Raw genomic sequence first — 15,753 nt, forward strand, 5'->3', positions numbered from 1 at the left:
TTTTTTTAGTTGCTGAATAATTCATTTGATAAACCTCTTACTTTTCTCTACTGTAGTCCTTTGTGGTTCTTAACTTTAAAGTACTAAATAATAGAAGGACGCAAAGGGTATGGGCAACATTTTAATCCTTTACTTTTGAAGGTTATGTCTTTGGAAGATAAAGGGATTATCTGGGGAGTGCATAGTGTGACTTAGTGAAGATGCTGTAGAAAAACAAAATTTTTATTTCTGAGCCATAGCTTTTAGTACTCAAACAATGGGCTCTTGACAAAGAATGAAAGGTACCCTAAGGAAGAAGGTTCTTCAGTACTAGAGATTTACTCCAATCAAGAAAGCTTTCAACTCAAATGTGAAGAAAAGAGAAATTCCTTTATAAAACCATATGCTAGAGAAGACAGAGGACTAGTGAAAGAAGTGGCTAGGACCTGTACTCTAAAAACTATAAAACATTGATGAATGAGATTGGAGATGACATAAACAGTTGGAAAGATATTCCACGCTCATGGATTGAAAGAACAAATAATGGGGCGCCTGGGTGGCTCAGTTGGTTAAGCGACTGCCTTCAGCTCAGGTCATGATCCTGGAGTCCCGGGATCGAGTCCCGCATCGGGCTCCCTGCTCAGCAGGGAGTCTGCTTCTCCCTCTGACCCTCCTCCCTCTCATGCTGTCTCTCATTCTCTCTCGCAAATAAATAAAATCTTTTAAAAAAAAAAAGAACAAATAATGTTAAAATGTCCATGCTACCCAAAGCAATCTGTAGATCTAATGTAATCCCCATCAAAGTACTAACAGCATTTAACACAGAACTAGAATAAACAATCTTAAAATTTGTATGGAGCCACAAAAGACCCTGAATAGAAAAAGCAATCTTGAAGAATAAAGCTGGAGGTATCACAATTCCAGGCTTCGAGTTGTACTGCAAAGCTACAATCAAAACAGTATGGCACTGGCACAAAAATAGACACATTGATCAATGGAACAGTATAGGAACCCCAGAAACAAACCCACAATTACATGGTCAGTTAATCTTCATCAAAGGATGCAAGAATGTGCAATGGGAAAAAGACAGTTTCTTCAACAAATGGTGTTGGAAAAACTGGACCATATTCTTACATAGCATACAAAAATAAACTCAAAATGGATTAAGGACCTAAATGTAAGACCTGAAACTATTAAACCCTAGAAGAGCACAGACAGTAAAGTCTCTGACATTGGCCTTTTTTTCTAGATATGTCTAGAAAATGTGTCTGACATTTGGCAACATTTTTCTAAATACGTCTCCTGAGGCAAGGGAAACAAAAGCAAAAATAAACTATTCAGAATTCATTAAGTTAAAAAGCTGCTGCCCAGCGAAGGAAACAATCAGCAAACTAAAGGCAACCTATGGAGTGGGAGAAGATATTTGCAAATTACATATCCAATAAAGGGTTAGTATCCAGAATATATAAAGAATTTCTATAACCCAACACCAGAAAAACACAAATAATCCAATTAAAAATAGACATCTCTCCATGGAAAGATGCTCAGTATCACTGATCATCAGGGAAATGCACATCAAAACATAAATGAGATGTCACCTCACACCTGTCAGAATGGCTAAAATGAAAAACACAAGAAACAAAAGGTGTTGGCGAGGATATGGAAAAAAAGGAACCCTCGTGCACTGTTGATGGAAATGCAAACTGGTGCAGCCACTGTGGCAGTATGGTGGTTCCTCAAAAAATTAAAAATAGAATTACCATATGATCCAGTAATCGCACTACTGGGTATTTACACAAAGAATACAAAAACACTAATTCAGAAGGATATATGCACCCCTATGTTTATCACAGCATTATTTACAATAGCCAAATTATGGAAGCATCCCAAGTGTCTATTGATAGATGAATGGATAAATATGGATATATATATACAATAGAATATTATTCAGCCATAAGAATGAAATCTTGCCACTTGCAACAACATGGATGGAACTGGAGAGTATAATGCTATGTGAAGTAAGTCAGAGAAAGGCAAATACCATATGATTTCATTCATATGTGGAATTTAATAAGCAAAACAAACGAAGGAAAAAAAGACAAACCAAAAAGCAGACTCTTAACTATAGAGAACAAACCAGGTGGTTACCAAAGGGGAGGTGGATGGGGGGATGGGTGAAATAGGTGAAGGGGAAAAAAATACAGGATTTTACAAATCTGAAAAAAAAAATAGGTGAAGGGGATTAAGAGTACACTTAATTTTATGAGCACTGAGTAATGTATAGAATTGTTGAATCACACACAAAAAAAGAATTGTTGAATCACTGTATTGTACACCTGAAACTAATATAGCACTGTATATTAACTCTACTGGAATTTTTTTAAAGTGTCTCAATTATTAAGATGTTATATTTGAGTTATCTAAAATATATCACATTCCTCAGTCATTCCAGGAAGATCAAGTAGTGGTTTATTATTAGGAATGATATATTTTTCCCTCTTATTTATCATTTGAATAGCTTAATGTTTATTTAATTTCCCTGTGTTATACATAGATATTTATATAACATGTAGTCCCTACCCATAAGAATGAGAATGTATAGCAGTAGTTCTGAAACTTCAGTATATATAAAGAATCACTTGGGTTACCTGTTAAAATTTCGTATTCTCGGAACCTACTGTAGACCTACTGAATCAAATTTACTAGAGGATGAAACCTGGAAGTCTTAACATCTAACAAGCTCCTTTATACCAACCACACTTGGAGAAACATTGGTCTAGAAAGTTTATTACCCATTATGCTGAGGGCTTGCTCTGGGAAGTTTTGGTTTACTTTATCGCCACATTTTTCTTCTTTATTGTGTTCTGATCAGTAATGAATTAAAAAATTGGATACATAATAAGATGATAAAAACTTAAATCATACTGTGAAAATTCTTTTCAGTTTAAACTGTGGTTCTCAATGAGGGAGGATGGGAATTTTGCTCCCAGGGGTTATCTGGCAATGTCTGGAGACATTTTTGGTTGTGGCAGCTGAAGGTAGGGGTACTACTGGCATCTGGTGCGTGAAGATCAGGGATGCTGCTCAGCATCCTACAATGTGCAGGACAACTCCAGACAACAAAGAATTATCTGGCTCAAGATGTCAGTATTGCCACTGTTGTAAAACCCTGGTTTAGAGTGATCTGTTTCCTCAGTATCATGGTTCCACAAATCTTTTAATTATTTGTTATACTAATCTTTTGAGAGTGTATATATTTCTCTGTGGGCTTAGAGTCTATATTTGGTTTTCCATTTGTGACATATTCATTTTATGACTCTTACCAGAATTATTCTGAATCTGCTACAAAAGTAATTTTTGTGCATTCTATGTTGTTCATAGGTATACTCAGGAAATTTTTTTTTTTTTCAGTATTGGCTGAATTTAGCCATGCTTTAAAGGTAAATCATGCATTTTTAGAATCCATGTTACTGTTCCCTTCCTGGAAAAACAAGTTCCATTTCTTTTTTTTTTTTTTTAAGATTTTATTTACTTATGGGCGCCTGGGTGGCTCAGTGGGTTAAGCGACTGCCTTCGGCTCAGGTCACGATCCTGGAGTCCCGGGGTCGAGTCCCATATTGGGCTCCCTGCTCAGCAGGGAGTCTGCTTCTCCCTCTGACCCTCCCCCCCCCGTTCGCTCTCTCTCTCTTGCTCTCATTCTCTCTCTCTCAAATAAATAAAACCTTTTTTTAAAAGATTTTATTTACTTATTTACTAGAGCAAGCACGTGCATATGACCAGGGACAGAGGAAGAGGGAGAGAATCTCAAGCAGACTCCCCACTGAGCACAGAGCCCAACATGGGGCTCGATCCCATGACCATGAGATCATGACCTGAGCTGAAATCAAAAGTCAGATGCCTAACCGACTGAACCACCCAGGCACCCCAAGTTTTGATAGTTTTTAAAAATATAACTACTTATCTTTTGTCAGATATGTGGTTTGAAAATATTTTCTCCCACTCTGTAGCTTCTCTTTTCCTCCTCTTAAGATGGTCTTTTCTAGAGAAAAAAAATTTAATTTTGGTGAGGTTATCTTTTTATTTTCTTTTTTATGAATCATGCTTTTTGGCTTCAGGTCTAAGAACTCTTTCCCTACCCCAGGATCCTAAATGTTCTCTCCTAATCTTTTTCCTAAACAAAAAATTTTTTAAGTAAGCTGTATGCCTAGTGTGGGGCTTGAACTCACAACCCCAAGATCAAGAGTCACATGTTCCACTGACTGAGCGAGCCAGGTGCCCCTTTTTTCTTTTTTTCTAAAATTTTCATAGTTTTCATTTTTATGTTTATGTGATCCAGTTTGAGTTAAGTTTTGTATAAAGTATGAAGTTTAGTTCAAGATACCTATTTTTGACTATGGATGTCCCATTGCTCCAGCACTATTTGTTGAAAACCTAGCCTTGCTTTACTGAGTTTTTACACCTTTGTGAAAAATCAGTTGGCTATACTTAATGTAGATCTGTTTCTGTGCCATTGATCTGAGTCTATTCTGTCATCAGTACCACTCTGCCTTGCTTATTATAGCTATATAGTAAACCTTAAAATCAGGAGTGATCCTCCCATTTTATTCTTTGTTTTCAAGTGTTTTCAAGATTGTTTCAACTACTCCAGTTTCTTTATAGGTGTGTTTTGTTTTTATTTTGTTTTGGTTTTAAGAAACAAAATCGTGTACAAAACTAACTGGTTTAACTCAACATTCTTTGGAATCTTTGGCAAATGAAAGGTTTTATGATTTTATATTTTATTTATTAGTATAAATAAATAATTCACATCAACAGGGCAGTATATGATTAAATCTCATCATGGAATAATAGAATTTTAAGAATAATTATCATTATCAGGCCCAATTATCAGATTTTATTTTTAGGTTTCTCACATTTTCTGTGTACCTCTACGTGTTAGTCTTGGTTTTAGGTAAGTTGCCTAGTTAAAAGGAACTTCAAATGCCATGCTAAGAGCATTAACACCACGTTCCTTCCTTTTTTTTTTTTAGATGGTGTTATCAGAAAAGGTTAGTCAACTGATGGAATGGACCAATAAAAGACCTGTAATAAGAATGAATGGAGACAAGTTCCGTCGCCTTGTTAAAGCCCCACCAAGAAACTACTCCGTTATTGTCATGTTCACTGCTCTCCAACTTCACAGACAGTGTGTCGTGTGCAAGTATGAACTTTCAACTACACTTTAAAATTAAGTAACATTAGATTTTAACTGTTTCTCAATCCCAGAAGAACCAAATTAGTTCAGTGGGCACATAAACAATTATTGTATATACCTTACTTAGGATGTCTGTAGTAACACATGCTGCCCTTTCTTAGAGTCATTTCTTGGTTTCCACATTGGTCGGGGGAACAAAGAGCAAGGATAAAGTATTGTGGTAGCCATGATAGGAATAACTTAAAAACTGAATAATCATCATATAAATTGGTATCAATTTATCTAAATGTATGCCAATAGGATTGATGTAGTATTTTATTATTTGTAACTGCTTTCAGTTTCATACTCTTATTTTATACAACAACCCCAGAAGGTAAGTAAAGCAAGTATTCTCTCATTTATGAAGAAATAGGTTCCAAAATCTTTTAACTGGTCTGTGCAAAGCTAGAGATAATTATTAATGCAATAATGGTAGCTACATCCAAATTTGGAATTACAGGAGAACATTTTTAGAAAATAAAGATGTATGATTTAGAGATGTTTTCTTTTTTCTAGATTATTTTGTAGTGATTGAAAACCTTGGAAATGGAGACTAATCTCACTTAAACTTTCATAAAACAATGGTTTATTGATTTTATTTTACTGTTTGAGTAATCTTAGGAACAAAGATTGATATTTCTTTAAACAAAAGGACTATATTTCTTTATTTTATTTTTTTTAAAAGATTTTATTTATTCGTCAGAGACAGCGCAAGAGCGAGCACAAGCAGAGGAAGCGGCAGGCAGAGGGAGAAGCAGCAGGCAGGGGGAGAAGCAGGCTCCCCATTGAGCAAGGAGCCCAATATGGGACTCGATCCCAGGACTCTGGGATCATGACCTGAGCTGAAGGCAGATGCTTAACCAACTGAGCCACCCAGGTGTCCCAGGACTATATTTCTTTAAAACAAAATTTAAAATAGTGGGTACTAAAAAATAGAATAGCTTTTGCTTTTTGGTATTTTTTTAACTTATATTTTTAGATCAATATGTGTAATCTGGGAATTCACGTTAAATAAAATGACAGAGCTACCTGGTGAAGAACCAATTTAGTAAAATCTTGAAGGCTTTCCAAGTTCTGACAGCCTGTGGGTCCATGTGAAGGATTAGACAATTTTTTTTTAGAATATGCATTACGTTACCCCAAGACTTGCTAACTTTTCTTAAAGGATTTTCCCCTCAGAGGTAGGAGATAGTCAAGGTATTTGATCCCTGAGTACTTATTTTTGAGTACATATGCTGGATAGTAGGTATTAATTATGCATAAACTTAAAATGTAGAATCACAATTTAGTCATTTCAGCAATCAGGAGTATACAAAAATGTTAGGGAACAAACACAAACTCCTTCGTAATTCTGTATTAAATGCAAATTAATGACATTTATTATTAACCTAAGTTTTTATTAGTATCTTTCTATAAGACCGAATTTAAAATTAGCTCGCATTTTCCTAAACTCATTCAAAAAATAAAAATTAACAGCAATGTGTATAATACTATATATTTGGTGCTATCATGATGAGAAGTATAAGATGCCCTACCTTATCATATGGCTAGGGAAATGAGTTCCACACGTGAAAATTTAGCTGGCAATATAAGGCAATTTATAACTAAGTACCAAATGGGTTATGTGCATAATAAATATTATAAAATTTCAGGGAGGTCATATAACAGGAAGATTAGGGTTGGTCTAATGGAGAAGAAAGGATTTGTATTCGGGCTATACAGATGGATCAGATTTAGATAGAAGTGGGATATTTTGGTTAGAAGTAAAGATGTGTGCAAGGGCACAGAGATGGTGGTAAATAAAATGCTGGAATTAAGAGATCCTGTTTTATATTGATTAGTAGTAAGGCTACGTAAAAGTTAGAGGCCTTATTGGAACTGGATGATAAAGAACCTTGAATAACCAGTGAAAAAGCGTGGAGACTGTTCTGAAGGTAGTAGAAAAACAACAATGGCTTTGGAGAAGAGTAGGAGTTTCAAAAAAGTAGTAATTTAAGAAGACTGATGTATATTGCAGCATAAGAATGATTGGAAGAGGAGAAACTAGAGTCAGTATTTTAATATTCTAATGTCAGATATTAAACATCTGCCTTTAGCTGATAGCAATAAAAATAAATGGGAAGGTGGGGTGCCTGGGTGGCTCAGTCGGTTAAGCGTCTGCCTTTGGCTCAGGTCATGATCCCAGGGTCCTGGGATCGAGCCCCGCATCAGGCTCCTTGCTCAGCGGAGAGCCTGCTTCTCCCTCTCCCACTCCCCCTGCTTGTGTTCCCTCTCTCGCTGTGTCTCTCTCTGTCAAATAAATAAATAAAAATCTTAAAAAATAAATAAATGGTAAGGGTTGGAGTTAAAAGATAATCACAAATGAAGAATTATCACATCTTGGAAACTGAAAGCATACGGGCAATAAGGAAAAAGTCAAACATGACTTGAGGTTTCAATTAATCTCAATTCCCTAGATTCTTTTTATCTTTCACCCTAATAATTCATCTGACTGTATTTTTATTTACTAAATAATAGCATGTTATATGTTAGATTTATAAAATGGGTTACTATTATAGTCTACTTTCTCTGGAAATACTTAAACCTTGTCTTTGAACACTTAAATTTAGGGTATTAAAAATTGTTGGGGCGCCTGGGTGGCTCAGTTGGTTAAGCGACTGCCTTCGGCTCAGGTCATGATCCTGGAGTCCCAGGATCGAGTCCCACATCGGGCTCCCTGCTCAGCAGGGAGTCTGCTTCTCCCTCCGACCCTCCCCCTTCTCATGCTCTCTCTCTCTATCTCATACTCTCTCTCAAATAAATAAATAAAATCTTTAAAAAAAAATTGTTGTACAGTTAGCTGGATTTTACCAATGACTACTTAAAGAGCTTTGAGATAAGAAACAAGCACAAAGTGTGAAGCTTAGTCAAGTAACTACTTTCTGTTGAAATCCCCAACACTTAGGATAAGGCTTCTCTTATGCCAAAACAATGGCAATATTTTCCAAGGTTTGTCCTAACCCTGTCAGCAGAACCTGACTGGTGTTTGTTTCTCTCTCTCTCTCCCTCTCCCTCTCTGTCTCTGTCTCTATATCTCTCAAAATATTTCCCCAATTGGAAAAACTGCTATTGCTTCGTTTGTTTTTTTTTTTTAAAGATTTTTATTTATTTATTTATTGAGAGAGAGAGAGAATGATAGAGAGCATGAGAGGGAGGAGGGTCAGAGGGAGAAGCAGACTCCCCGCTGAGCAGGGAGCCTGATGCGGGACTCGATCCAGGGACTCCAGGATCATGACCTGAGCCGAAGGCAGTCGCTTAACCAACTGAGCCACCCAGGCGCCCCTCTTTGGCTCTGTTTTACTGCTGATAAATTAGATTGCTTTTAAAAGTGTTTTATATGTTATCTTCACAAATCTGATTGTATCCAGGCAAGCTGATGAAGAATTCCAGATCCTGGCAAACTCCTGGCGATACTCCAGTGCATTTACCAACAGGATATTTTTTGCTATGGTGGATTTTGATGAAGGCTCTGATGTATTTCAGATGGTAAGATCTTTGGCTTATTTTATTAAGTAAGGATAAGTTAACTATAGATAAAGTGGAATATATCTTTTTCAATAGCCACAAGAAGTTTTATTTATATATTCATTGTTATCTAAGTATACTGGGTATATAATGTTATATCGCTTTCAGGTGTACAACATAGTGATTTGACAGTTCCATACATTACTTAGTGCTCAACATGATAAGGGTAGTCACCATCCATTACCACACAAGGTTATTACAATATTATTGACTGTATACACTGTGCTATACATTACATTTCTGTGACTTACTTTATAACCAGAAGTTTGTTCCTCTCAATCCCCTTCACCTATTTTGCGCATCCGCCCTTCCCTCTGGCAACTAACCATGTTTGTTCTCTGTATTTCTGAGTCTGTTTGTTTATGGGTGTGTTTTTTAGATTCCACATATAAGTGATATCATATGGTATTTGTCTTTCTCTGTCTGACTTATTTCGCTTAGCATAATACCCTCTAGGTCCATCCATGTTGTCATAAATGGCAAAATTTCATTCTTTTTTATGACTGAGTAATATGTGTGTGTGTGTGTGTGTGTACATACATGCATACATGTCATATCTTTTCTATCCATTAATCTATCGATGGACATGTGGGTTGCTTCTATATTTTGGCCATTATAGATGTCTCTGCAATAAATAGTAATGCATATATCCTTTCTAGCTAGTGTTTTCATTTTCTTTAGGTAAATACTCAATAGTGCAATTCCTGGATCATGTGATATTTCCATTTTTAATGTTTTGAGGAAGCTTCATACTGTTTTCCATACTGGTTGCACCAATTTACATTTCCACCAACAGTGCACAAGGGTTCTCTTTTATCCACATCTTCACCAACACTTGTTATTTCTTGTCTTTTTTATTTGAGCCATCCTGACAGGTGTGAGGTGATATCTCATTATGGTTTTGATTTGCATGTCCCTGATGATTAGTGATGTTGAGCATCTTTTCATGTATCTGTTGGCCATCTGTATGTCTTCTTTGGAAAAATGTCTATTCAGGTTCTCTGCCCATTTTTATTTATTTATTTTTATTTTTTTTAAGATTTTATTTATTTGACAGAGAGATAGCGAGAACAGGAACACAAGCAGGGGGAGTGGGAGAGGGAGAAGCAGGCTTCCTGCTGAGCAGGGATCCCAATGTGGGACTCGATCCCAGGGCCCTGGGATCATGACCTGAGCTGAAGGCAGACGCTTAACGACTGAGCCACCCAGGCGCCCCATCTCTGCCCATTTTTAAATTGGATTGTTTGGTTCTTTTTGGTGTTGAGTTATGTAAGTTCTTTATATAGTTTGGATATTAACCCCTTACTGTATATGTCATTTGCAGATATCTTCTATTCAGTAGGTTGCCTTTTCATTTTGTTGGTTTCTTTCACTATGCAAAAGCTTTTTATTTTGGTATAGTCCAATAATTTATTTTTTATTTAATTTCCCTTGCCTGAGGAGATATATACATAAATATGTTTCTATGGCCAATGTCCAAGAAATTACTGTGTATGTTTTCCTTTAAATACATGGTTTCATGTCTCACATTTAGGTCTTTAATCCATTTTAAGTTTAGTTTCGTATATGATGTAAGAAAGTGGTCTAGTTTCATTTTCATGTAGCTGTCTAGTTTTACCAGCACGATTTGTTGAAGAGACTGTCTTTTCCCCTTTGTATATTCTAGCCTCCTTTGTCATAGACTCATTGACCATATAAGCCTGGGTTTATTTTTGGGCTCTCTATTCTCTTCCATTGATCTATGTGTCTGTATATGTATATGTACCATAATGTTTTGATTACCTAACCTTGTAGTATATCTTGAAATCTGGGATTGTGATATATCCAGCTTTGTTCTTCTTTCTCAAGATTGCTTTGGCTATTTGGGGTCTTTTGTGGTTCCATACAAATTTTAGGGGTATTTGTTCTAGTTCTGTGGTAAATGCTGTTGGTATTTTGATAGGGATTGCATTGAATCTGTAGATTGCTTTGGGTAGTATGGACATTTTAACAATACTCTTCCAGTCATTGAGCATAGTATATTTTTCCATTTGTGTTGTCTTCAATTTCTTTCACCAGTGTGTTATAGTTTTCAGAGTAAAGGTCTTTCACCTCCTTGGTTGTATTTATTCCTAGGTATTTTATTCTTTTTGGTATAATTGTAAATGGGATTGTTTTCTTAATTTTTCTTTCTGCTACTTAGCTATTAGTGTATAGAAATGCAACAGATTTCTGTATATTTTGTATTCTACAACATCACTGAATTCATTACTAGTACTAATATATTTTTGGTCAGGTCTTTAAGTTTTTCTATATATAGTATCATGTCCTCTGAAAATAGTAACAGTTTTACTTCTTACCAATTTGGATATATTTTATTTCTTTTTTTTTAAGATTTTATTTATTTTTGCGAGAGAAAGAGAGCACACATGAGTGGGGGGAGGAGGGGCAGAGGGAGAAGCAGACTCTCCGGACTCAATCCCAGGACCCTGAAATCATGACCCAAGCCAGAGGCAGACACTTAATTGACCGAGCCACCCAGGTGCCCTGGATATCTCTTATTTCTTCTTCATGTCTCATTGCTGTGGCTGGGACTTCCAGTACTGTGTTGAATAAAAGTGACAAGAGTGGATATCCCTAACTTGTTGCTGATCTTAGAGGAAAAACTTTTAGTTAATTTCACCATTGAATATGTTTGCTGTGGGTTTTTCATATATGGCCTTTATTATGTGGAGGTATGTTCCCTCTAAAGCCACTTTGCTGAGAGTTTCCGTCGTGAACAGATGTATATTTCAGATGCTTTTTCTGCATCTGTTGAGATTATCACATAGTTGTTTTTTTTGGTTTTTTTTAAAGATTTTCTTTATTTGACAGAGAGAGACATAGTGAGAGAGGGGACACAAGCAGAGGGAGTGGGAGAGGGAGAAGCAGGCTTCCCACTGAGCAGGGAGCCCGATGCAGGGCCTGATCCCAGGACCCTGGGATCATGACCTGAGCCGAAGACAGACGCTTAAATTTATTTATTCATGAGAGACAGAGAGAGAGAGAGAGGCAGAGGGAGAAGCAGGCTCCCAAAGAGCAGGGAGCCCGATGCGGGACTCGATCCCAGGACGCTGGGACCATGACCTGAGCCGAAGGCAGACGCTTAACCGACTGAGCCACCCAGGCGTCCCAAGACAGACGCTTAACGATTGAGCCACCCAGACACCCCGAGATTATTACATAGTTTTTAATCCATCCTCTTGTTAATATGATGTATTACGTCGATTTGTGAATATGGAATCATCCTTGCATCCCTAGAATAAATTCCAGTTGATTGTGGTGAATGATCCTTTTAATGCATTGTTGAATTCAGTTTGGTAATATTTTGTTGAAGATTTTTGTGTCTGTGTTTATCAGAGATACTGGCCTGTAGTTTTCTTTATTGTAGTGTCTTTAATCTGGTTTTCGTTCAGGGTAATGCTGGCCTCATAGAGTAAGTAAATTTGGAAGATTTCCTTCCTCTTCTATTTTTTGGAATATATATATATTTTTTAAAGATTTTATTTATTTATTTCAGAGAGAGAATGAGAGAGAGCACATGAGAGGGGGGAGGGGCAGACGGAGAAGCAGACTCCCTGCCGAGCAGGGAGCCCGATGCGGGACTCGATCCTGGGACTCCAGGATCATGACCTGAGCTGAAGGCAGTCGCTTAACCAACTGAGCCACCCAGGCGCCCTATTTTTTGGAATATTTTAAGAATAGGTATTAATGCTTTTTTAAATGTTTGGTGTAAAATTCACCTGTTAAGCCATCTGGTCCTGGATTTCTCTTTGTTAGGAGGGAATTTTTTTAAGATTTTATTTTTTTATTTGAGAGGGAGAAAGTGAGCATGCATGCACAAGCAAGGGGGTGGGCAGAGGGAGAGGGAGAAGCAGACTCCCAGCTGAGCAGGGAGCCCGACATGGGGCTCGATCCCAGTACTGTGGGATCATGACCTGAGCGGAAGGCAGTCGCTTTAACCGACTGAGCCACCCAGGCGCCACTGTTGGGAGGGTTTTTTTTGATGACCATTTTAATTTCATTACTAGTAATGAGTCTGTTCAAATTTTCTATTTTTTCCTGATGCACTTTGGAAGATTGTACATTTCTACAAATTTATCAGTTTTTTCTTTGGTTGTCTTTGGACAACCTATAATTTTCAATAATACTCTTTCATAATCCTTTGTATTTCTGTGGTTTTGGTTTTTATTTCTCCTTTCTTTTTTTTTAAAGATTTTTTTATTATTTATTCATGAGAGACAGAGAGAGAGAGAGAGGCAGAGGGAGAAGCAGGCTCCCAAGGAGCAGGGAGCCCGATGCGGGACTCGATCCCAGGACCCTGGGATCATGACCTGAGCCGAAGGCAGACGCTCAACCATCTGAGCCACCCAGGCGCCCTATTTCTCCTCTTTCATTTCTGATTTTATATATTTGCATCCTCTCTTTTTGTGTTGATGAGTCTGATAAAGGTTTATCAATTTTTTTCATCTTTTCAGAAAACCAGCTCTTGGTTTCATTGATCTTTTCTATTGTCTTTTTTTTTAGTCTTTATTATATCTTTATTTCTGTTCTGATCTTAATTATTTACTTTCTTCTACTAACTTTGGGCTTTTGTGGCTCTTCTTTTTCTAGTTCCTTTAAGTGAAGGTTAGATTGGTTTTTCTTTTTTTTATTTCTTTCGGTAGGTCTTTATTGCTATAAATTTCCCACTTGGAATTGCTTTTACTGTGTCCCAAAGATTTTGGACTGTTATTTTTCGATTTTCATTTGTCTCCATATATTCTTCAGTTTCCTTTTCGACTTTTTTGTTAACCCATTAGTTGTTTGGTGGCATATTTTTTTAGGTTCCATGTCTTTGTGTTTTTTCCTAGTTTTTTCTTGTAATTGATTTCTACTTTCATACCATTGTGATTGAAAAGATGCTTGAATATATACAATGGAATATTACTCAGCCATCAGAAAGGGTGAATACCTACCATTTACATCAACATGGATGGAACTGGAGGGTATGATGCTAAGTGAAATAAGTCAATCAGAGAAAGACAGTTATTATTATAGTTTCACTCATATGTGGAATATAAGGAATAGTGCAGAGGACAATAGGGGAAGGGAGGGAAAACTGGGAAGAAATCAGAGAGGGAGACAAACCCTGAGAGACTCTGGACTCTGGGAAACAAACTGAGGGTTGCGGAAAGGGAGGTGGGTGGGGGGATGGTGTAACTGGGTGATGGGCATTGAGGAGGGCACGTGATGTGATGAGCACTGGGTGTTAGACACAACTAATGAATCATTGAACGTTATATCAAAACTAATGATGTACTATATGTCGGCAAATTGAATTTAAATTAAAAACAAGAAAAGATGCTTGATATGATTCCAATTGTCTTAAATTTTGAGACTCGTGTCTAGCCTAATTTATTATCTGTTTAGGAGAATATTCCATGTGCACTTGAAAAGAATGTGTATTCTGCTGGATTTTTTTTTAGATAAAATGTTCTATATATGTCTGTTAAGTCCATCTGGTCTAATGTGTCATTCAAAGCTACTGTTTTTTTATTGATTATCTGAGTGATCTTAATTTTTTTAAAGATTTATTTATTTATTTATTTGAGAGAGAGAGGGGGAACACAAGCAGGGGGAGTGGGAGAGGGAGAAGCAGGCCTCCAGCCGAGCAGGGAGCCCGATGCGGGGCTCGGTACCAGGACTCTGGGATCATGGCCAGAGCGGAAGGCAGACGCCTAACGACTGAGCCACCCAGAAGCCCCCTGTCTGAGTGGTCTATCCATTGATGTCAGTGGGATGTTAACATCCCCTACTATTATTGCATTACTGTCAGTTTCTCCCTTTATATCTGTTAATGTTTGTTTCATTTATTTAGGTGCTCCTATGTTGGGTGCATATTTACAATTGTTATATTCTCTTGTTAGGTTGATCTTTTTATCATTATGTAATGTCTTTTTACAGTCTTCTGTTTTAAGTCTATTTTCTCTGATTTAAGTATACCTGGATTTTTTTCCTGCTTCCATTTTCATGGAATATCTTTTCCACTCCTTCACTTTCAGTTTGTGTGTGTCTTTAGGTCTGAAATGAGTATCTTGTAGGCAGCGCATAGATTGTTCTTGTTTTTTTTTTTTAATCCATTCAGTTACCATATATTTTTTGATTACAGCATTTAGTCCAGTTAAAGTAATTATTGATAGGTATGTACTTATTGCCATTTGTTAATTTTTTCTGGTTGTCTTTATACTTCTCCTTTCCTTATTTTCTTCTCTTCCCTTGTGGTTTGATGGATTTGTCTAGTGTAATGCTTGGGTTATGATGTCCTGTTTTACATTTTTTTAAGTTTTTGTGTAACCCTTGAGTAATTTTTGTAGATATAATTGATTTTACTTCTTTTGTGTTTTAACTTCCATGCTGGCTTTATAAGTGAGTAATCTACTGCCTTTACTCTATTTTTGCTTTCACCATTGAAATTTCCTCATTTTATACTTTTCTTACTTCTAGTTATGGCCTTTTTCCACTTAAAGAATTCCCTCATCATTTATCGTAAGTTTGGGTTAGTCATGATGGACCTCTTTAACTTCTTCTTTTTTTTTTTTTTAAAGATTTTTATTTATTTATTTGAGAATGAGAGAGACAGCATATGAGAGGGGGGAGGGTCAGAGGGAGAAGCAGACTCCCTGCTGAGCAGGGAGCCCGATGCGGGACTGGATCCAGGGACTCCAGGATCATGACCTGAGCCAAAGGCAGGCTTAAGCAACTGAGCCACCCAGACGCCCTCTTTAACTTCTTTTTATCTCAGAAACTCTTTATCTGTTCTTTAGTTCTGTTGATAAACTTGCCCAGTAGAGTATTTTTGGTTGTAGGTTTTTTTTCTTTCAGCACTTTGAATAAATCATGCCACTCCCTTCTGGCCTGCAAAGTCTCTGATGAAAAATCAGCTAGTAGCCTTATTGGGTTTCCCTAGTATGTAACTG

The 15,753-nt window shown here is 36.9% G+C and overlaps 1 protein-coding gene across 4 annotated transcripts in view; it reads left to right on the plus strand.

The window, feature by feature from the left end:
* Positions 1 to 15,753, plus strand: part of MAGT1 (magnesium transporter 1) — a 60,353-nt gene that overhangs the window by 5,066 nt on the left and 39,534 nt on the right. For all 4 annotated transcript variants that reach the window (XM_021688030.1, XM_021688102.1, XM_021688243.2 and 1 more), the window contains exons 2-3: positions 5,010 to 5,179; positions 8,620 to 8,737. In XM_021688030.1, coding sequence (XP_021543705.1) covers positions 5,010 to 5,179; positions 8,620 to 8,737 — 288 coding nt within the window. The remainder of the gene's footprint in view (positions 1 to 5,009; positions 5,180 to 8,619; positions 8,738 to 15,753) is intronic.

Source organism: Neomonachus schauinslandi, chromosome X, assembly GCF_002201575.2.
Source record: "Neomonachus schauinslandi chromosome X, ASM220157v2, whole genome shotgun sequence".
Lineage (NCBI taxonomy): Eukaryota > Metazoa > Chordata > Mammalia > Carnivora > Phocidae > Neomonachus > Neomonachus schauinslandi.